Here is a 23,070-nt window from a genome sequence, read left to right as displayed (position 1 = left end):
ATATCCATACGATATCGCAGTGTCTGACACGCAGCAGCGATCAGGGATCCTGCTGAGAATCGTACGTCGTAGCAGATCGTATGGAACTTTCTTTTGTCGCTTGATCACCCGCTGACATCGCTGGATCGTTGTGTGTGACAGCGATCCAGCGATGTGTTCGCTTGTAACCAGGGTAAACATCGGGTAACTAAGCGCAGGGCCGCGCTTAGTAACCCGATGTTTACCCTGGTTACCAGCGTAAACGTAAAAAAAACAAACAGTACATACTTACATTCCGGTGTCTGTCCTCCGGCGTCTCAGCTTCTCTGCAGTGTGAGCGCCGGCCAGCCAGAAAGCGAGCACAGCGGTGACGTCTGACGTCACCGCTGTGCTTTCCGGCTATGGCGCTTACACAGTGGAGAGAAGCAGAACGCCGGGGACAGAGACCGGGACAGAGACCGGAATGTAAGTATGTACTGTTTGTTTTTTTTACGTTTACGCTGGTAACCAGGGTAAACATCGGGTTACTAAGCGCGGCCCTGCGCTTAGTTACCCGATGTTTACCCTGGTTACCGGGGACTTCGGCATCGCTCCAGCGCCGTGATTGCAACGTGTGACCGCAGTCTACGACGCTGGAGCGATAATCATACGAAGCTGCAACGTCACGGATCGTGCCGTCGTAGCGATTAAAATGGTACTGTGTGACGGTACCCTAACTGTTATTGTTGGGGTATTACCTCCTGTTTGTTATCTGTCCGGGGGAGGCTTAATGCTTGTTTAAAGATAAAAAAAAAGGAAGACTGTGATTGGTGCACATGATCGGGCATCTGTGAGGTAAGTGGTTGTTCCAGAACTTTCTAGCAGAAACACCTGTGCTGCTGGGTGGACTAAAAGTTCCAGACACTCTAAGCAAGGGCCGCTGAGTGGAGTGAGGGCTGTCATTAAGTCTGAGGCTGCAGATAAGTCCATAGTTAAACGCAATTTCATAGTTTAATATAAGAGCATAGTTTGGTGTTTTCCTTACTAGCTTCAAGTGTTTATTTTTTTTCGGTACAGTTATCCCCATTGAATATGTTCTCCATGGACAATGCCACCAGGTGTGCATCTTGTAAGATGTATGCATGCCTTGAACAGCTGTTTGAGGGTGAATACATCTGCACTAGATGTTAGCGAGTTAGGCCTCTTTCACACTTCCGTCTTTTGTCCTCCGTCGCAATGCGTCGTTCTGTGCAAAAAACGCATCCTGCAAAGTTGCCCGCAGGATGCGTTTTCTGCCCATAGACTTGTATTGCCGACGGATAGCGACATATGGCCATACGTCGCGTCTGTCGTGCACTGGATGTGTCGTGTTTTGGCGGACCGTCGTATCGAGAAAACGTTCAAGGGAATGTTTTTTCGTACGTCGGATCCTGCAATTCCTACCGGAACTCCGCCCCCTCCTCCCTGGGACTTTAGAAAGGGCAGCGGATGCATTGAAAAACTGCATCCGCTGCCCACGTTGTGCCGAATTTTCACAACGTCCATCGGTACGTCGCGCCGACGCTTTGTGACGGCCCCGTACCGACGGAAGTGTGAAAGAAGCCTTACATGTTTGGAAGCCCAGGTAATGGATCTAAATATGCAGCTTGCAACACTCAGGAGCATTGCAAACCTGGGGAGGAGTTTAGAGCTTACTGAGCTTGCGCTGGATGGGACCAGTGATATGGAGGAGGGTGGAGGTGGGGAAGATCAGGAAAGAGAAGTAAGCAGCTGGGTAAATGTAACAAGACTGGGTAGGGGGGAAAGTGCCAGGGAGCCCTGTCCTGATCTGACACAACCTAGTAAATATGCCTGTTTGGCTGATATTAGGAATGCAAGCCCACGACTGGGATCACTGCAGCAGGACGTTTCTCCTGGCAACCAAGAAAACGACTGCTAAAGGAAAGAGGGAAATAGGAGTGCAGCAAAGGCCATACAGAGATGTTGGTGGTAGGGGACTCTATAATTAGGCAGACAGACAGGGTCATCTGCCGCCGAGATCGTGAATGCCGAACAGTGTCTTGTCTGCCGGGTGCTCGGGTTCGACATATTGCGGATCAGATAGACAGATTGCTGGGAAAAACCCAGCGGTCATGGTACACATTGGTACCAGTGACAAAGTTAGAGGGAGGTGGAAGGTCCTTAAGAATGATTTCAGGAAACTTGGAGAGAAGCTGAAGGCCAGGACCTCCAAGGTGATGTTTTCAGAAATACTGACAGTACCATGAGCGTCACTAGATAGGCAGCGGGAGCTTAGGGAGATAAATAAGTGGCTTAGAATCTGGTGCAGGAAGGAAGGGTTTGGATTCATGGAGAACTGGGCCAACTTCTCTGTCGGCTACAGGCTCTACGGTAGGGACGGGCTGCACCTCAACAGGGAGGATGCAGCTGTTCTTTGGGAAAAAATGGTAAGACGGATGGAGGAGCTTTTAAACTAGGATCTGGGGGGAGTGAGGGTACTTGTGCTAATAAGGGGATAGATAGAGTGGACAGAGAGCGGGCAGAAGGGGTAAATGAGGATTTAGGAGGGCTGGTATATGCAAGGAAAGCAGGAAGGTGAGTAGGAGTAACAAATGTGCTAATAATATTAAATGTATGCTGGTAAATGCAAGAAGTCTAGCAAGCAAAATGAATGAACTGGAGACTCTTATTTCAGCCACAGAATATTATGTGGTGGGCATTACGAAAACCTGGCTTGACGAGAGCCATGACTGGGTAACACATGTAGAGAGTTGCACTACATTTGGAAAGGACAGGAAAGATAAAAAAAGGTGGAGGGGTGTGCATCTTCATAAAATCCACATTAAAACATGTGCTCAATGAAGACATTGGGGGAGTTACAGCAATGTAGAGTCACTATGCGTAAATTTACATGGGGATGGCAATAATGGAAAGCTGCTACATGGAGTTTGCTAATGGAGCCTCCTAATATAGCTGAAAAGATAGAGGATGAAATGCTACAACAAATTAAAAAGGCAGCAAACATTAGTAGGGCTTTTATAATGGGAGATTTTAACTATCCAGACATTCAATGGGACATAGAATCTACTGGTTGTGCTAAAAGCTACAATTTCTTATCCACAGTTCAGGACAATTACCTCTCTCAGTTGGTAGATGAACCTACCAGGAAAGGTAATCTGCTGGATCTGTCAAATAGACCAGATACAATTTCAGAAAAAAAAGACAAAAAAAAAAGACAGCTGACAGCACATCAGGAAAAAAAGATGCACGCTCCAAGTCCACAGACCCAATTGGACGTAGTAACTCCAAAATAAAATATGGAACAGCATCCAGTCCAGGTGAAAGATTGGAAAAAACTTTATTCCGCCATCATACAACGTTTGACCAAATGGTCTTTATCAAGTTTACTTGATAAAGACCATTTGGTCAAAACGTATGATGATGGCGGAATAAAGTTTTTTCCAATCTTTCACCTGGACTAGATGCTGTTCCATATTTTATTTTGCAGATACAATTTCAGATCTATAGGTCAGGGTGCATTTGGGAAGCAGTGACCATAACATGGTAAGTTTCAATGTACCGTATATACTCGAGTATAAACCGAGATTTTCAGCCCAAATTTTTGGGCTGAAAGTGCCCCTCTCGGCTTATACTCGAGTCATGATCGGCGGTGGGGTTGGCGGGTGAGGTGGAGAGAGGACTGTCGCATACTCACCTAGTCCCGGCGCTCCTGGCGCTCCCCCTGCCTGTCCCACGGTCTTCGTTGCTGCAGCTCTTCCCCTGTTCAGCGGTCACGTGGGACCGCTCATTAGAGTTATGAATATGGACTCCACTCCCATAGGGGTGGAGCCGCATATTCATTTCTCTAATGAGCGGTAACGGTGACCGCTGACAGAGGAAGAGGCTGCGGCACCCGGAGACCAGCTGTCCGGGATAAGGAGCCAGGGACGCCGGGAGCAGGTAAGTATGTCATAGTTACCTGTCCGCGTTCCACACGCCGGGCGCCGCTCCGTCTTCCCGTGCTCTTGCTCTGACTGTGCAGGTCAGAGGGCGCGATGACGTACTAGTGTGCGCGCCGCCCTCGGTGCAGAGCATTATATATGGCACACCTTTATGTGGAGCATCTATGGGGCCATAATGAACGGTGCAGAGCATTATATGTGGCACAGCTTTATATGGAGCATCTATGGGGCCATAATGAACGGTATGGAGCATCTATTTTTACTTTTGAAATTCACCGGTAGCTGTTGCATTTTCCACCCTAGGCTTATGCTCGAGTCAATAAGTTTTCCCAGTTTTTTATGGCAAAATTAGGGGGGTCGGCTGAGTATATACGGTAATTTTGATTTCAACAAATTAAGGGAAGAGTTTAATCGTATAAACTGGGACAACTTCATGGTAACTGGGGATACTGAACATAAATGGGGCATTTTGATGGAAATACTACTAGAATCCTGCAGAAAACTTATACTCTTTTGGTAATAAAATGTCAAGGAATAAAAAGAAACTATTATATATGAACAAGACAGTAGGGTTGAGCGAAACGGGTCGGCCATTTTCAGAAGTCGCCGACTTTTGGCAAAGTCGGGTTTCATGAAACCCGACCCGACCCCTGTGTGGGGTCGGCCATGAGGTCGGCGATCTTCTGAATCTGGTATCGGAATTCCGATACCGAGTTCCGATATGTTTGCGATATCGGGAATCGGTATCGGAATCCATATTTAAGTGTAAAATAAAGAATCAAAATAAAAAATATTGATATACTCACCTCTCCGACGCGCCCTGGTACTAACTGGCAGCCTTCCTTCCTAAGAATGAGCGCGTGAATGACCTGCGGTGACGTCGCGGCTTGTGATTGGTCGCGTGAGCGGTCACATGGGCGGTCGCGACCAATCACAAGCCGTGACGTCATCTAAGGTCCTTCACGCGCTCATTCTTAGGAAGGAAGGCTGCCGGAAAGAAGCAGGGCGCGTACGAGGGTGAGTATATACCTAATAGGAATATACTCACCCTCGGCTTCTTTCCGGCAGCCTTCCTTCCTAAGAATGAGTGCGTGAATGACCTGCGGTGACGTCACGGCTTGTGATTGGTCGCGACCGCCCATGTGACCGCTCACGCGACCAATCACAAGCCGCGACGTCACCGCAGGTCATTCACGCACTCATTCTTAGGAAGGAAGGCTGCTAGTTAGTACCAGGGCGCGTCCGAGGGTGAGTATATCAATATTTTTTATTTTGATTCTTTATTTTACACTTAAATATGGATCCCAGGGCCTGAAGGAGAGTTTCCTCTCCTTCAGACCCTGGGAACCATAGTATCCCATTGCACTGCATTGGGTTTCGTGTTTCGGCCGACCCCGACTTTTTTATAGGATCGGCTGATTTCACTCGACCCGACTTTTGAGAAAGTCGGGTTTCGTGAATCCCGACCCGATCCTATAAAAATAAAAGTCGCTCAACCCTACAAGACAGCACAAAATTTAATAAGACAAAAACAAAGGGCAGTCAAAAACTTGAAAGCTGAGAATAATGAAATAGCATTTCAAGAGTATAAAGATCAAAATAAGAAATGTTAAAAAGAAATCAAGCTGGCAAAGTTATCTACAGAGAAACAAATCGCCAACGACATTAAAATAAATCCCAACATTTTTTATAAATACGTCAATGCCAAAAAGAAAAAAATAGATGGTATTGGCCCCTTAAAAGATGACAATAACAAGATAATCACAGAGGACAAATAAAAGGTAGAGATATTAAACAGGCAGTTTTCATCCATATTCCTCAATGAACTGTCTGTTACAGGGATCATTCAACAAGACAAAAATCAAAACTCACAAACTGATATAACTAGTTTAACACAAAAAGAAGTGCCTTTACGTCTGAGCAATTTAAACATTGCCAAAACCCCCGTCCCAGATGGCATTCATCCACAGATACTGAGGGAATTGAGCTCAATAATTGACAGACCACTGTATCTTATATTCTTAAGGTACCGTTACACTAAACGATTTACCAACGATCACGACCAGCGATACGACCTGGCCGTGATCGTTGGTAAGTCGTTGTGTGGTCGCTGGGGAGCTGTCACACAGACAGCTCTCTCCAGCGACCAACGATCAGGGGAACGACTTCGGCATCGTTGAAACTGTCTTCAACGATGCCGAAGTCCCCCTGCAGCACCCGGGTAACCAGGCTAAACATCGGGTTACTAAGCGCAGGGCCGCGCTTAGTAACCCGATATTTACCCTGGTTACCATTGTAAAACATTGCAGGCATCGTTGCTTTTGCTGTCAAACACAACGATCCACACCGATCTGACGACCAAATAAAGTTCTGGACTTCTAGCTCCGACCAGCGATATCACAGCGGGATCCAGATCGCTGCTGCGTGTCAAACACAACGAGATCGCTATCCAGGACGCTGCAACGTCACGGATCTCTGTAGTTCTCGTTGTAAAGTCGCTCAGTGTGAAGGTACCTTTAGGCTCTCTTGTAACAGGGGTGGTGCCACGGGATTGGAGGATGGCTCACGTGGTACCAATATTTAAAAAAGGTAAGAATGTGAATCCGGGCAACTATCGTCTGGTAAACCTGACATCAGTAGTGTGCAAAACTTTTGAGTTCATTATAAAAGATGACCTGCAGAAATATATTGTAGATAATAATATAATAACTGAAACCAGCATGAATTCATGAAGAATAAGTCGTATCTAAATAACATGTTGGGTTTCTATGAGGAGGTGAGTGCAAATCTGGATGTTGGTAATGCGGCTGATGTGATTTATCTGGACTTTGCAAAGGTATTTGATACAGTTCCACATAACAGCCTTATACTGAAGCTCCATAAGCAAGGACTGGGGGAAACTATATGCAGATGGGTAAGGAATTGGCTAAATGACAGGAAACAAACTCATCATAAATGGTACGTTCTCTAAATGGGATATAGTCAGCAGAGGGGACCGCAGGGATCTGTACAAGGACCAATTCTTTTTCACCTCTTTATTAATGACCTTGTGGATGGGATTGAGAGTAAAGTGTCAGTCTTTGCTGACAACACCAAATTATGTAGGATATTAAAATCTGACCTTCACATTTCAATATTGCAAAACGATCTGAATAAGATGACTGAATGGGCAAACACTTGGCAAATGAGATGTAATGTAGATAAATGTAGAGTAATGCACCTAGCACGGAGTAATCCTATTGCTGCATATACATTACATGGGAGTATACTTGGGACTACAGAACAGGAGAAGGACCTGGGTATTCTCATTACAAGTAAGCTGAGCAGCAGTACTCAATCTCAAACAGCTGCTAAAGCAAGCAAGATTTTAGGGTGTATAAAAAGTAAAACAGAGAGAAAATCCCCCCAATCCCAATATATTATTACCCCTTTATAAATTTCTTGTGAAGCCACTTCTAGAATATGGGATCCAGGTTTGGGCTCCACATTTTAAAAAGGATATTCAGACGTTAGATTCAGTTCAACGATGGGCAACTAGATTATTACAAGGGATGGAAGGCCTCTCATAGGAGGAGTGGTTGGAAAAGTTGGGCTTGTTTAGCTTAAGGTACCTTCACACTAAACGATATCGCTAGCGATCCGTGACGTTGCAGCGTCCTGGATAGCGATATCGTTTAGTTTGACACGCAGCAGCGATCAGGATCCTGCTGTGATATCGCTGGTTGTTGAACAAAGTTCAGAACTTTATTTGGTCGTCAGACCGGCGTGTATCGTCGTGTTTGACACCAAAAGCAACGATACCAGCGATGTTTTACACTGGTAACCAGGGTAAACATCGGGTTACTAAGCGCAGGGCCGCGCTTAGTAACCCGATGTTTACCCTGGTTACCAGTGTAAAATGTAAAAAAAACAAACTACATACTCACCTTCGCGTCCCCCGGCGTCCGCTTCCCACACTGACTGAGCGCCGTAAAGTGAAAGTGAAAGTACAGCACAGCGGTGACGTCACCGCTCTGCTGTTAGGGCCGGCGCTCAGTCAATGCAGGAAGCGGACGCCGGGGGACGCGAATGTAAGTATGTACTGTTTGTTTTTTTACATTTTACGCTGGTAACCAGGGTAAACATCGGGTTACTAAGCGTGGCCCTGCACTTAGTAACCCGATGTTTACCCTGGTTATCCGGGGACCTCGGCATCGTTGGTCGCTGGAGAGCGGTCTGACAGCTCTCCAGCGATCAAACAGCGACGCTGCAGCGATCGGCATCGTTGTCGCTATCGCTGCAGCGTCGCTTAATGTGAAGGTACCTTTAGAAGAAACACGCCTCAGAGGAGATCTCATTTACATATATAAATATATGTGTGGTCAGTACAAAACACTGGCACATGACTTATTCCTTCCAAAGACCCTACTGAGGACTAGGGGGCACTCATTACTGGTGGAAGGAAGGTGATTCAGGCAGCTAAACAGGAAAGGGTTCTTTACAGTTAGAGCAGTCAGACGTGGAATGCCATATCACAGAAGGTATAGTTATATTAGTGACAATATGTACAATTGGTGGAGAAAGGAAGATCTTCATGGACCTAGGTCTTTTTTTTTCAACCTGCGTAACTATTTAAGAAGCCGCTGCTTTGCTGACGTGACATCAGCGATAGTGGCTGAATCGCCGGCAGGAGCAGTCTGTGATCGCTCTGTGCCAGCATACGTTGGGCCGGGCACAATGTGCAGGTAGTCAGCACAGCTACCTGCCTATTAGTTTTTAGGTCTTTAGCTAAAAAATTAAATAGCCCTAGATATCCACTTTAAAGGGAACCTGTCACCCTCCCCCCCCCCCCCCTTAGTCATTTCAAACTAAAAGAGCCACCTTGTGCAGCAGTAATGCTGCATTCTGACAAGGTGGCTCTTTTAGTTCTGGGTGCTGTAACTTGAGAAATAATCAGTTTTATAATTTGTCTGAAATACCTGCTCCTCAGTCAAGTAGGCCGGCGTTTCCCCCCTGCTTCAGACAGCACACAGCTGTCACTCACATCTTCTTCATGTAGGATAGCTGCGGAGACACCATCACGTGTTTCTCGACGCAAGCAGTGAATAGCCAGACCTTTCCCCGGGAGGGAACAACCACGGGAAGGGCAGCATCCAATAAAGGAAAACATCCAATACTGGAAAACCACCTATGCCAAGCATGGTATCCATCCACAGACAGCTGTTTTGGGGTGTTTGCCCCTCATCAGTGTGGAGTAGGAATCTGGCTATTAGGAGCAGTGCCTAATACCATGCTTGGCATAGGTGGTTTTCCAGTATTGGATGTTTTCCTTTATTGGATGCTGCCCTTCCCGTGGTTGTTCCCTCCCGGGGAAAGGTCTGGCTATTCACTGCTTGCGTTGAGAAACACGTGATGGTGTCTCCGCAGCTATCCTACATGCATTTGCATATTTCCCATAAGGGATGGGGGCAGTGTTCTGGATCACTGCGTTGAGAAACACGTGATGGTGTCTCCGCGGTGTTGGATGTTTTGGTCTCCCCAAGGCCAATCATCTGTTCCTTCACAGCCTTTTACTAGGCACTGCTCCTAATAGCCAGATTCCTACTCCACACTGATGAGGGGCAAACACCCCGAAACAGCTGTCTGTGGATGGATACCATGCTTGGCATAGGTGGTTTTCCAGTATTGGATGTTTTCCTTTATTGTATGCTGCCCTTCCCGTGGTTGTTCCCTCCCGGGGAAAGGTCTGGCTATTCACTGCTTGCGTCGAGAAACACGTGATCGTGTCTCCGCAGCTATCCTACATGCATTTGCATATTTCCCATAAGGGATGGGGGCAGTGTTCTGGATCACTGCGTTGAGAAACACGTGATGGTGTCTCCGCGGTGTTGGATGTTTTGGTCTCCCCAAGGCCAATCATCTGTTCCTTCACTCACATCTTTTTGGCGCCGGGCGCCGCCTCCTCCTCACCGTTGTTTTCAAAAGTAGCCGGCGCCTGCGCTCTTTTCCCCTGCCTGGTGCAGGCGCAGTGAGCGCTGGCCGTCTTTCCTCATATGCAGTCCAGCTGACTGCGCCTGCGCGGCCGCCCTGCTTGTGATTCCCAGCCCCGCTTGTGATTCCCAGCCCCGCAGTAACTTATGATTTATTCACATTGCGGGGCTGGGATTCACAGGCAGGGCGGCCGCGCAGGCGCAGTCAGCTGGGCTGCATATGAGGAAAGACGGCCAACGCTCACTGCGCCTGCACCAGGCAGGGGAAAAGAGCGCAGGCGCCGGCTATTTTGAAAACAGCGGTGAGAAGGAGGCGGCGCCAAGAAGATGTGAGTGACAGCTGTCTGAAGCAGGGGGGAAACGCCGGCCCACTTGACTGAGGAGCAGGTATTTCAGACAAATAATAAAACTGATTATTTCTCTAGTTACAGCACCCAGAACTAAAAGAGCCACCTTGTCAGAATGCAGCATTACTGCTGCACAAGGTGGCTCTTTTAGTTTGAAACGACTGGGGGGGTGACAGGTTCCCTTTAAACCATACTACAGCTTTCATAGCTGCACGACTTACTGACATCAGGATGGAGGCTACTTGGAGATTAAAATTGGTATTAGACTATACTCTATAAAGCTGAATTCTGTTCTACATAAATAATCACTTATACACTGGATGGATGATAATTATTTCACTGATCATCAGAACTAGACTTGTGTCTCCCGCGGCTGAATTACTTTGGCCAGAAGGAGAGCTGAATGGAGCGCCTGGTCAACGTGCAGCCTGTTTCTCTTTTCTAGGTCAGTGCCTCTAAATTCTTATTCTTCAGCGACTATTCCATCTTAACATGAAAGATGAGTATAATTAATGCACACACCAGACATTGGCAAAGGGTTATGTATGCGATATATCATATACCATTTTACTCCATGATAATGTAATCTAATGCCGGCTGTGTTCTTGTAGTAGTCATGTTTGACCACACATCTAGTGCTGTTGGAGAGCTGTGAAATGGCCATGCTTGGTCATATTTGTGGTGTTAACTTGTAAGCCATTCTCTCTTTCTTTTACATGAAATGCTGTATTTGGTACTGCCAAGAATTCAAAGAGAATCGCACCACGTTGTTAATCATTTCTTTGCCTTTTTCTACATGTCGTAACTGAATATATCAATTAGTCATGTGAACGTTCTCAAAAATATTGTGCGCTTAATAGCAAAGTTCAACAAATTTTGAAATGAAGGTTATCATCAGTCAAAATATTTATTTTAATTTCAGGGGACATCAAGCTTATCTGAAATCTGGCCCACATTATGACTTTATCCGGTACCGGCAGTTGGTTCATGAGATTACGCAGGCTTTCAACGGCATCAGCAAAGAGCTTATCCAGATGAAGGATCGCTTCCGGGAACTGCACGATCGACCTGATCTTTCTGAACACCTGGAAAAGATCCAGGAGCTGGAGAAGGAGAAATTAGAGCTGGTACTTGTTCTTGCTAAGTGATATTAGTTATTTCTTGCGAGCCGGTCCATAATACTTTCTGTCTTGCCAGACTGCAAGATTACAGCTAGCAAAGCAGAATGCGCAAGACCACCCAAATGATGAGGCCCATCAAGAGGAGGTTCATCTTGTGAAACAGAAGTAGGTGCATTTTAATATATATTTTTATTTGAATAAGTAAATATTAAATTACCCAAAATCTATTTAGTGTAAAACAAGAATGTGAAGTGTCTCAACTATTGTTATACCATAATAGTATAAGCTGAACAGCGGGATGAGATATGAAATTAAGGCTATTTTCAAGCGTATAACAAATCTTGTGTTTTATATTCTAAAAAAACCCCTTCCACTTTTTCACATACTTCCCTACAAGAAAGGGGGTGGGATTCTTTTAGGGGAAATGGGATGTCCTGATGCATGCTTAGGCTGCCGTCACACTAGCAGTATTTGGTCAGTATTTTACATCAGTATTTGTAAGCCAAAACCAGGAGTGGAACAATTAGAGGAAAAGTATAACAGAAACATATGCACCACTTCTGTATTTATCACCCACTCCTGGTTTTGGCTTCCAAATACTGATGTAAAATACTGACCAAATACTGCTAGTGTGACGGCAGCCTTACAGTGATACCAAGAAATAGATGTGGTGAAGAGTGCCATGGTGGGGATCTTTGTGGAAGAATGTCCCAGCAGTAATTCTTGCAACAAATGATATATTGAACAGCTTTGCTTTTGTTGATTAGCTGCTTCCCAAAAATGCTAGCGAACCCCCTGCCCTCACCGGCACAGCTTGTCTGCCTAGCTGTTGAATCTTTAAACCGGTGACTGATCTGGGGGCCAATCAGCTGTTCTCTTTACTAATTGTGTGTGCTGTGGGCAAATGGCCCACAACACCTGTCTCAGCAGCTAAGTCCACCCTCTCAAGAGGAGGAAAAAGGGAGGGACAATGTTGCCAACTGTCCAGAAATTCCTGGAGAGTCGAGAAAAATAGACTATTTTTTTCTTTGTTCATAAATAGACAAGAGTGTGTGTTGTTTTTTTTTGTAGCTGTAGAATTTTATACAGATTAGGGTAACTGTAATAATCAACATTTTACAGTTTACAATGACTGTTGGGAATGTCTTCATATCAGAATTATGGGCTGTAGACATATGTGATAAAATCTTAATTATTTATTATGGTTTTCCAATGTGTCTGTTAAAAATGTCCAGAATTTTTGGATGGTGTCCATAACAAAAAGCACAAAGTTGGCATATGATATGAAGGAAATTGCGGTATTTTCTTTTAGAGACTTTTTGTGCAAACCGAGCTTTTTTTAGACATGAAAACATTACTTTTTTAAGCAGAATACACTTCAGATGAGTTTTGGATTGTTTATTTCTCCAGAAGTGTTCTTTGCAGCCTTTTGATTGGACAGTACCTAGTTTGGAGCGGTTTCGTTCAGATCTGCTTCAGAGAAGTGACATGTAAGTTTCTCAAAAACTGTTCAGGTAAAAAAAGTAAAAACAAATTCCTTTTATGAACAGTAAAGTGGATTTCCCATGGAAATGAGTAGAACTTTTTTTCCAACAGTTTTTCAAGTACTTTTTGACGAGGATTTTGGAGACCATCCAGTCCGAAAAATGCTTAAAAAAACCGTACATACCTTAGTAGAATGGGCACACATTGTCTTTTTCAAGAGTGCACACCCACCAAGTGTTTCAAGAAGAAGATGCTACAGACAAAGCCAATTTTTTTTTTTCCCGGAGCATCTTCCAGTGTTTTTTTTCACTGTTTTCCAGGTTTTTTGTGACTTTTTCTTTTTACTGGCTGTGAAGCAGTGAGGGGAATCATATTCTAGGGCTGTTATGTATCCCCCAGAATGTGCTTAGTGGTATACTGAACTGCTGGAGTGCATTGTAATCACAGCCACAGCTGTGGTTACCATGCAAAATAAAAGGAAGTATGATTTTTGTCAAGTTATTTGACCAAGTCAGTTTAGGAAAACCTGTCTTGGGCTTTTATTTTTGGATAGATCTGTTGGATGGTAGTGGGACGGATCTCTCCCCCCCTCCAGTCCGGGTCTTACAAATGGCCCATGGCCACGGTTTACATTTAAACCTGCAGTTAAGTTTGGGTGTGTCAGTTTGTGTTTGGATTTCACATGTAGTAGAGCTGAAGGTGCTGTGGATGTATGCCTGGTTGTGTGAAGCTAGCACAGAACAGAGCCAGCGATGTTGGCGACCACGATAGCACTCGAGAACCTTACGGGGGTGCATGTGCCAGCGGCAATGGACTTTATTCCTGGCTGCGATCCGGAGGTGAGCAATTTCATGTGTGCAGAATTTGGACAATAAAGGACGTTTTATTAAAATTGACTGGATCACTGTCTCACTGAATTCATTGGTGGAAATGACGCTGCCTTATGGTGGAGAAAATAGGCAGTGTGAATTGAGACATACCCCAAAGAAACATGTTAGTGATCAATCCTGCAATGCTACTTAACAAGCCTGCTGACAAGATGGAGGAAATACTAAAACAGTTGGTTCTCTCCCAGGCGCAACAGCAGGAATTGCAGGAGTTACAGCAGCAGCAGACAAACAACCTGATTCTGCAACAGATAGCAGCCTTGCGAGAGACGCCCCCACAGCCGACCCTGGTTTATCCTGAGACCCGGGACAAAGTCAGGTCAGTGCTGAGGAAGATCAATCCCAAGGATGACATGGCAGCTTTCGTCACTGTATTTGAATGCATAGCAGAACAGGAGCGCTTGCCAATTTCCCAGTGGGCAGAAATGGTGGCTCCGTTCCTGATGGGAAACGCCGAGAAGGCGTTCTTTGACCACAGCTTGGAGGATGTCCAGGACTATGGGAAACTCAAAGGTGAGATCCTTGCCCGACTGGGGGTTAATACATATGTATGGGCACATCATGTGTACCAGTGGTCCTTTGTGGAGTCCCGCTCTGCTAGGTCTCAGGCATTTGACTTGATAGTAAAAAAAAATTCATCCAGCCTTAGACCTTGAGCCCAACTCAGTTGGTAGAAAGGATGCTACCCAACCGGTTAGTAGCCATACAGCAATGAGTGGGATAATGGGACCCAGGCAACCTAGATCAGGTGGTTAGCCTGATCGAGCAATATATGGCCACCCAGGACTTCAGACGGGACTCTGCCCCACTGCGAATATCAGTCCGGGTTTTACAAGCCCGTGAGCCTGGGAAAAGGATACGGCTCTCTACTGGGGTTTGTCCGAATCGTATCACAACTGAGAGGAGGAACCCAGTATCCCCTAAACCTCTCTCATGGACCAGGGGTGCCTCCACTATCAGGTGCTGGCGGTGCCAAGGGCCTGGACATGTGGCTGTCAATTGCCCCTGACTGCTAAGCCCATGGACTGCGGGTTTATTCGACGGGTATCTATGTATGCCCAGACTGTTTGCACTGAGGATGCAGATGCCATACGAAGTGAACCCCATTCATGCCAAATATATGTCAACAGGTACCAGACAGAGGCTCTCTTGGATTCAGGGAGCCTAGTGACACTTGTCATGGGTAATTGGTTGCCGGGGAAAACGCAAATGGTCGTAAAATGGGGGTCGCTTGTATACACCGCTACCACCGGGAGTATCCGATGGCAGAGGTTACCTTTTCCACCGTCTGTGAGGAGATTAAACGTACAGTGGGAATGGTAAAGACCCTTCCATATGGGACTGTTTTGGGAAGAGACTTGCCGCTGTTCTGGTCTCTATGGGAGAGCAAAACTAACCCTGCCAAGGTAAAGGTATAGCCTAGTACTGAACCCGAAGATCTCGAGTCAGGGATACCTGCTGTAGGGGTCACCATAATAGGGGTATAGTGTAATTACGATAGGTTTCTGTGGCGCCCCAGGGTCCTGGTCGTCACAGTGGCATTGCTTTCCTCTTGGGGAGAGTGATGCTACGTTTGGAGGCAAGGAAGGATAACTGCATCCAGGTACCACAAGCATGCAACATATTCACACTCCAGGCCACCAGGGGGAGCTTTTGATCTTATTTATTAGGTGACTCCCCATATATAAATAACTGGTAGTCTGTAGGGAAAGTTAGAAAGTTCCAGACATCCGTCTGAGGAGGACAGAGGGTCCACGGAGCTGTGCATGCCCTAAGAGCTGCAGCTCCCAGAAGGAGACATTTCAGAAAGCAGAATACGTTGCAGTGAGCGTGCAGGAAAGCAAAGCACAGGAGGGGATACCAGAAGGGGACCAGCCCCGAGCAGGCTGCCTCCTTCTGAGGCGCAGATAACCGGTAGCTGTAATACCGAGGTAGTAAGGACCTCTATGCCTTACTTCAGAGATCGGCAGGACAGCTAATTGCACGTTACCTGTCCGCACCTACACCCAGGAGGCACGGTGGCACCCCTCAGAGGCTGGGGCATGCTAGAGTCCCTATAAACCGCCTCAAGCCACCAGTCATACGGGTTTTGTCCCGTCCGACTATGGGGGACAGAGAGAGAACATCTGTGAGGATCTTATTTGAAGCTTATGCAGTAAGAAACTACAGCGGAAGGGATGGCTATTGATTTGCACCTGGACAAGAGGACTCTGAACTTGCCTCCAAACCAGCCGGACTCTACCTGCCCTGTGATCTGGTGCCCTGGACTGTGGCTGCTGAAACCAACAGTAAGCAAGGTAAAGAGACTGCAAACCTGTGTCCTCGTTCTTCACTTCACCTCTCACCATTCTACCATCTACACACCGGGAAGCCCTGGGGATACACTTCACCTGTGGGAAGGTATGCCATCTAGTTGCCATAAGATCACCCCAGCGGACTTCTTAAAGCAGCGTCGGTCACCCTGACCGAATACCACAGGTGGCGTCACGAACATAAACCTTATCCCTTTAAAGACCTTTCCCTTTTATACGGACGTCCCAGGGCCACGGACCGGGTCAGCCACCGTGACACCCCCCTGTGAACCACAGGACCCGGTACCGAGTAACCCCCTTGCCCTGACCCCTAGAGGTCTTGGCAGGAGAGGTTGAGGAGACCACATTAGTTCTAGATCTGGATGTATACAGGGGTACTTTGAGACAGCTCAGCTCCAGGATCCTATACTATCCCATGATAACGGGTGAAAATGATAAATGGGGTGGCACAGCAACCCGGCGCAGAGGCGGTTTTACCTCAAATGGTGGGCAACCAGGAGTTGTTATACTGGGTTGACCAAATCCGTGACAAAACAATAGAAGAGCTGGTAGTGCCACAATCAGACTGACAGGAGGTGCATGAGATGGCTCACAAACACATTCTGGTAGGTCAGTTAGGAGCTAAAAAAAACGCTGGAGCGTATTTTGCAGTAGTTCTTTTGGCCCAGGGTTTATGCTGAGGTTCAGAGGTTTTGTGAGTCGTGCCCAGAATGTCAGCTGACAATACCCTCATCAAACATGTGTAGTCCATTGGTTCCTCCCCCGGTACCTTTTGAGTCGATTGAAAATGTATTGCCCTGAAGCTGTTTGCCATTTTCTGCCACATTGGGCTACCAAAGAAGATCCTTACGGATCAGGGGTCTCCTTTTATGTCCAAGGTCCCTAAAGAACTGTGTAAGCTGCTGCAGATCAAACAATTGCCCACATCAGTCTACCACTCACAGGCTGATGGTCTTGTAGAAAGATATAATAAGATCCTAAAATCTATATTAAAAAAAGTGGTAGATAAAGATGTGAGCAACTGGAACATGTTTTTTGCCGTATCTAATGTTTGCCATCCTGGAGGTACCACAGTCTTCCACGGGATTTTCTCAGTTCAAACTATTATATGGTAGACATCCCAAGGGCCTGCTGGACATTGCTAGAGAGACATGGGAGCCCACCTCTCCTAAAACAGTTGCAGAGCATGTTGCAAATATGCAGGACCAGATTACGGCCATAATGCATATCGTAAAGGAACATTTCCTGAATGCCCAGGCAGCTCAGAACCGAGATTACAATAGACAGTCAACAGTTAGGTCCCTTAAAAAAAGGGAGAGAGGATTGGTTTTGGTACCCACCACCAAAAGTAAGTTCTTGGCCAGGTGGCAAGGCACAAATGAAGTCCAGGAAAAAATTGGGGCGATGAACTACAGGGTGTATCAGCCCGGGAAGAGGAAACCCCAGTAAATTTACCATGTCAATCTATTAAAGGCATGGAAAGACCAGAAATGTTTGGTCACAGAGGAAACTCCGGTCGCATCTTCTGTGGTCCCTCCGATAAAGGCTCGGGAAGAGGCTGCGAATGAGGTAAAGATTAGAAAAAGTCTCTCGAAATAGCAGCGATGGGAAGCTCAGGAATTATTGCAGCAGAATACAGACGTATTCTCGCAACTGCCCGGCCAAACATCTGTGATCCAGCATGACATTGTCACTGAGCCTGAGGTAAGGGTGCGAATGAAACCATACAGTATGCCAGAGGCCCGGATGCAAGCCATCTCAGAAGAGGTAAAGAAGAGGCTCCAGCTAGGAGTCATTGAGGAGTCCAAAAGTAATTGGGATATTCCCAATGTACTGATTCCAAAGCTGGACAGATTGTTGCCGTTCTGTAACGGTTTTCGGAAATTGAATGAGGTGTCAAAATTTCACCTTTATCCAGTGCCCAGGGTGGATCAGCTAATTGAGAGACTGGGACAGGCCCAGTACTTTATGACGCTTGATCTAACCAAGGGTTACTGGCAGGTGCCTCTGACAATCTGCTAAAGAAAAGACCACCTTTGTGACCCCATATGTTGTCTTTCCTTTTGGGTTACATGGGGCCCCAGCCACATTTAAAAGGCTGTGGACATAATGTTAGAGCTCCATCAGAAGTATGCATCTGCGTTTTAGATGATTATTAATCTATAGTAGCGACTGGCATATCCATTTGTCCCAGGTGCAAGTGGTAGTAGATTCGCTCAGAGACGTGGGCTTGATGGCAAACCCAAAAAAGTGTGATAAGTCTTGAGAAAGCATGGTATTTGGGGTATGTAATTGAACGAGGAATTATCAAACCCTAAATAAATAAAATCTAAGCCATTCAAAATTGGCCCCGGCCTTTTACTACGAAACAGGTGAGAGCGTTCCTTGGTATCATGGGATATGATAGATGATTTTTTACCTAATTTTGCTGGGAGATCATCACCGCTGACAGATCTCTTAAAGGGACAGAAGTTGGTCATGGTCTGGTGGAATCCTGAGGTGGAGGACGCTTTCTAGTCCATGAAGTTGGCGCTGTATGGATAGCCCATCCTTATCTATCCTAACTTTAGGAACTGGTTTATCGTGAAAACCGATGTCTCTGAGGTAGGGCTACGAGCGCTTCTGTTGCAAGAGGTGAATGGAGAAGAACATTCAGACACTTACATCAGCAGGAAACTTACCCTGGCAGAGAAAAATTATATTGTGGTGGTGAAGAAGTTATTCACCATCAAATGGGTTTTCGAGTCCCTATGCTATTTACTGGGGTGACAGTTACGCTTGGTGATGGACCACTCACCCCTGGTTTGGATGAGAAATACTAAGAAGAGGAATGCTCAGCAGATGGTTTCTATCCTTGCAAAATTTTTGCAAGGAAGGGAATACGGATGCCCTGTCTTGGACACCCAGTATGGTGACAGGTGTTCAACCTCACAAGTTTGAACAGAGGGGGGGGATTATGTGCGACAGTGAGGTGAATCATTTTCATTGGCCATTGGCCAGAATTTGCTTAGAAGCATACTGAATTGCTGGAGTGAATTGTACTCAGAGCCATGGCTGTGGTTTACCATGCAAAATAAAAGTAAGTGTGGACTGGGTCAAGTTATTTGACCAAGTCAGTTTAGGAAAACCTGTTTTGGGCTTTTTTATTTATTGGAGAGATCTGTAGGATGGTAGTGGGACAGATCTCTCCCTCCAGTCAGGGTCTTCTAATTGGCCCATGTCCACGGTTTTAATTTAAACCTGCAATTAAGTTTTGGGTATGTAATTTTGTGTTTGGCTTTTACATGTAGCAGACTAAAGGGAATGTTTAAAGAAAAGTGCTTTATGTTATGTTCCTTTCCAAGGACATACATCATGCTCATGACTGCATTATCTATTGTTTCCTCCTTCCAAAAAAAAAGTTGTGGGACATTCTCGTACTGTTGGGTATTATTATTCATTACAGAGAGTACCCAACTTAACAACATTTTATGTGCAACTCCTGGTTACGAACGTCGGCTATTCAAAGAAAAAAAATAAAAACCTGATATACTGACCGGCTACTGTTTGTTCCTCTTCTTCATTCTGCAGTCGGGCGCCGCTTGTCGGGCTCTTCACCATAGACCAAGACTCGCATTTGCATCCACGTTGGTCACTGCGCGTCATCATCACAACTTTATGACGAGCAGTAAGGTCCAGCCTTGACGCTTCTAGAATTCTTAGCCTATAGTGAAGAGCCCAGAAATGCAATGGACCTGACAACGGAATGAAGAGGACCGGACAACATCCAGAGAGGTCAGTGCTGATGTGAGTATATTGGGTATTTTTTGAACATCTGACATTCATAAAATGGTTAGACACTTATATTTTGATGATTTTATAGCATGTCCAACTTTATATTTCCATACCAAGGAAAATCTATAGTTTTGGCATATTTGACATATATATTTTCCTGTATGGGACCACTTCCATTGCACATTCGTTGATTATACATATGATAGCACTTTCCCAAATGTCTATTGGCATAATTGTGATTTAAACTGTTATAAAAAAATATTTATTTCCACTGTTAGAGTGACAGATATATATCACTAGGACGACACCTTGAAAGCACCTCAGTTCTAAACCAGGAGTGCAGCCCCTTTTCTGGGTGTTTCATAAACACTACCTAAACTTCTATACTGTGAGTAATGTAAGCCAGATGTATATTATTTATAGTTCCCATTCGTTCCTCTAGGATAATTAAAACCGTGGAAGCAATCAGTGAAGTACTGCAGGATTTCAAGTATGATTGTGAAGAAATAAAATGACGTCTGCCCCTTTGTAAGCTTCAGAGTGGAAAGCGGAGCCTTTAGTATTTGGATCTGCACTGTAACAGAGCCTGCTCTGTCTCATCTGCTGCCCTCTTGGGTGACATTCTGGCTCTCTATCAGTAGGTGTTCTTACCAGACATGGCAGGGATATGTCTTCTTGCACTGCAATCTTGACTGAACTTGAGATTCAATGTACATTTCTTTCCAGTGGATTTTATTGGGTATGTGAAATACGCCTTATGATGTGTTTCCAGTTGTACTCATATATTTCTTTTTGTTTCTTTTTCTATTGCTTCACATCATTAAAGGTTACAATGAAAATTATTTTCTCCTCGTAAAAAAAAAAGAATTGTTACAATTTTTTTTGTAATCTATTGTGTCTCATTAAAGAACTTTTTTAAATACCATTGAATATTTCATGTAATTAATCCAGTAAATATAAAAAAGGTAAGAAGGACGATTCAGAACACTTCTTTTTTTTTTTTACCAAAATTGAAGTAAAATTTGGATCTACTATCCATTAATTAAGACATACCCAAAATAAACCATATTACATGCAAGTTGTAACACATCTGAGCACTCTCAGGGAAATGTTTGCATTCTCCAATGTTTTTAGTTGTCCTATATGGTGGAAATACCACAATATTATGAATTAGGGGAACCTGTCAGTATGTTAATGCTGCTCTAACCAAGGAATTCTGCAGGTTTGTAGGGTCAACAGTTGTAAAAGAGACAGGCACAGGAAGAAAGGTCCGCTGGGCAGCTCCCCTTCAGCTGGCCCATCTTGATTGACAGGTTTCTTCACAAATGCTTAGAGAATCTGTCTGGAAATTTTGGCTTCCCCATCTGAGAGCAGCATCATGTATTCTGATTCCTGAGCCTAAAACCTAACTGCTCCTTCACAAGCACTTGTCTTTCCGGCTGCTGCTGCTTACTGGAACCATTTCACTCACATTGGTTTGTTTCCTGCCGCCGGAATTAAACTCATCTTTTACGATTTGCAGCAGCAGGGAACAAATCAATGTGGGCAAAATGGTTCCGGCAAGCAGGAGCCAGAAAGACGTGTGCCTGTGCATGCTCGGTTATATTCTAGGCTCTGCCCACAGTAGGGCAGAACAAAGTGAGCCAGCGATGTGCCTGTGCAGGTGCATGGATGACGAAGGATGCGTCATCCACATCAATCACAGCGGGAGCTGATGCAATGACACCCATCGGACCAGACCATCCAATTTTGCATACCTCACAGGAACACTACAAAAGGTTGTTTTTGGGGATATACATGGGAGTATGGACATAATATACAACTTCTGAAATGCAGCATGGGCACTGAGGAAGGTAGTGATATTGGTTCATACATGAAACATTTTTTGACAGATTGCCTTTTAACTTTTTGTGTGTGGGTGTTATCAGTTGGTTTTAACTGGGGGGCGTGTAGCTCTTCTGCTTGTATGAGTTGCCCAATCATAAGCAGGCAGCAACATACTAGAGAGAGAACAGTAGAGCTTAGGTTTCTTAGTGGGTGCGAGGTAATTCTGCAGCCCTGATCTCCTGGTCTAACCTCCTGCATAATTAGAACGTGCTGAGTGTAGAGCACAGGTGACTAACTTCTTCCAGATGAGATCAGTGTGGAGGGAAGGGCAACACAACTGAGTTTAGTAGTCACATTGCAAATGCTTCATTATCTCTTTTTTTCTAACTAAATGGACTCCTCGCCAGAGATGGACTACACCTCAACAAACCTGGGAAACACACATTCGCCAGAAGACTCGCTACACTCATCAGGAGGGCGTTAAACTAGAAGAAGAGGGGACGGGAAGAAAAACATTAGACTCGAACAAAGAAGACCCAGGAAAACATACTCAGAAGGGAGGTAAGAACATTTCTAAAACAATCCACAGCGAGGAGATTGGAACAAAACAAAATCCTCTAAACTGCATGCTCGCAAATGCCAGAAGCCTGACAAACAAGATGGAAGAACTAAAAGCAGAAATATCTACAGGTAACTTTGACATAGTGGGAATAACCGAGACATGGTTAGATGAAAGCTATGACTGGGCAGTTAACTTACAGGGTTACAGTCTGTTTAGAAAGGATCGTAAAACTCGGAGAGGAGGAGGGGTTTGTCTCTATGTAAAGTCTTGTCTAAAGTCCACTTTAAGGGAGGATATTAGCGAAGGTAATGAGGATGTCGAGTCCATATGGGTCGAAATTCATGGAGGTAAAAAAATGGTAACAAAATTCTCAATGGGGTCTGTTACAAACCCCCAAATATAACAGAAATCATGGAAAGTCTACTTCTAAAGCAGATAGATGAAGCTGCAACCCATAATGAGGTCCTGGTTATGGGGGACTTTAACTACCCGGATATTAACTGGGAAACAGAAACCTGTGAAACCCATAAAGGCAACAGGTTTCTGCTAATAACCAAGAAAAATTATCTTTCACAATTGGTGCAGAATCCAACCAGAGGAGCAGCACTTTTAGACCTAATACTATCTAATAGACCTGACAGAATAACAAATCTGCAGGTGGTCGGGCATCTAGGAAATAGCGACCACAATATTGTACAGTTTCACCTGTCTTTCACTAGGGGGACTTGTCAGGGAGTCACAAAAACACTGAACTTTAGGAAGGCAAAGTTTGACCAGCTTAGAGATGCCCTTAATCTGGTAGACTGGGACAATATCCTCAGAAATAAGAATACAGATAATAAATGGAAAATGTTTAAGAACATCCT

At 45.2% G+C, this 23,070-nt stretch overlaps 1 protein-coding gene across 1 annotated transcript in view; it reads left to right on the top strand.

The window, feature by feature from the left end:
* REX1BD (required for excision 1-B domain containing) overlaps positions 1–20,740 on the top strand; it is a 57,055-nt gene extending 36,315 nt beyond the window's left edge. The window contains exons 3-5 of the mRNA XM_077271921.1: positions 11,159–11,363; positions 11,434–11,522; positions 20,258–20,740. Coding sequence (XP_077128036.1) covers positions 11,159–11,363; positions 11,434–11,522; positions 20,258–20,330 — 367 coding nt within the window. The 3' untranslated portion in view covers positions 20,331–20,740. The remainder of the gene's footprint in view (positions 1–11,158; positions 11,364–11,433; positions 11,523–20,257) is intronic.
* The last annotated feature ends 2,330 nt before the right edge of the window (positions 20,741–23,070 follow it).

This window comes from Ranitomeya variabilis, chromosome 1 (genome assembly GCF_051348905.1).
Source record: "Ranitomeya variabilis isolate aRanVar5 chromosome 1, aRanVar5.hap1, whole genome shotgun sequence".
NCBI lineage: Eukaryota > Metazoa > Chordata > Amphibia > Anura > Dendrobatidae > Ranitomeya > Ranitomeya variabilis.
Note: the sequence above shows the minus strand (reverse complement) of the source record. Positions and strands in the feature narration are given on the sequence as shown.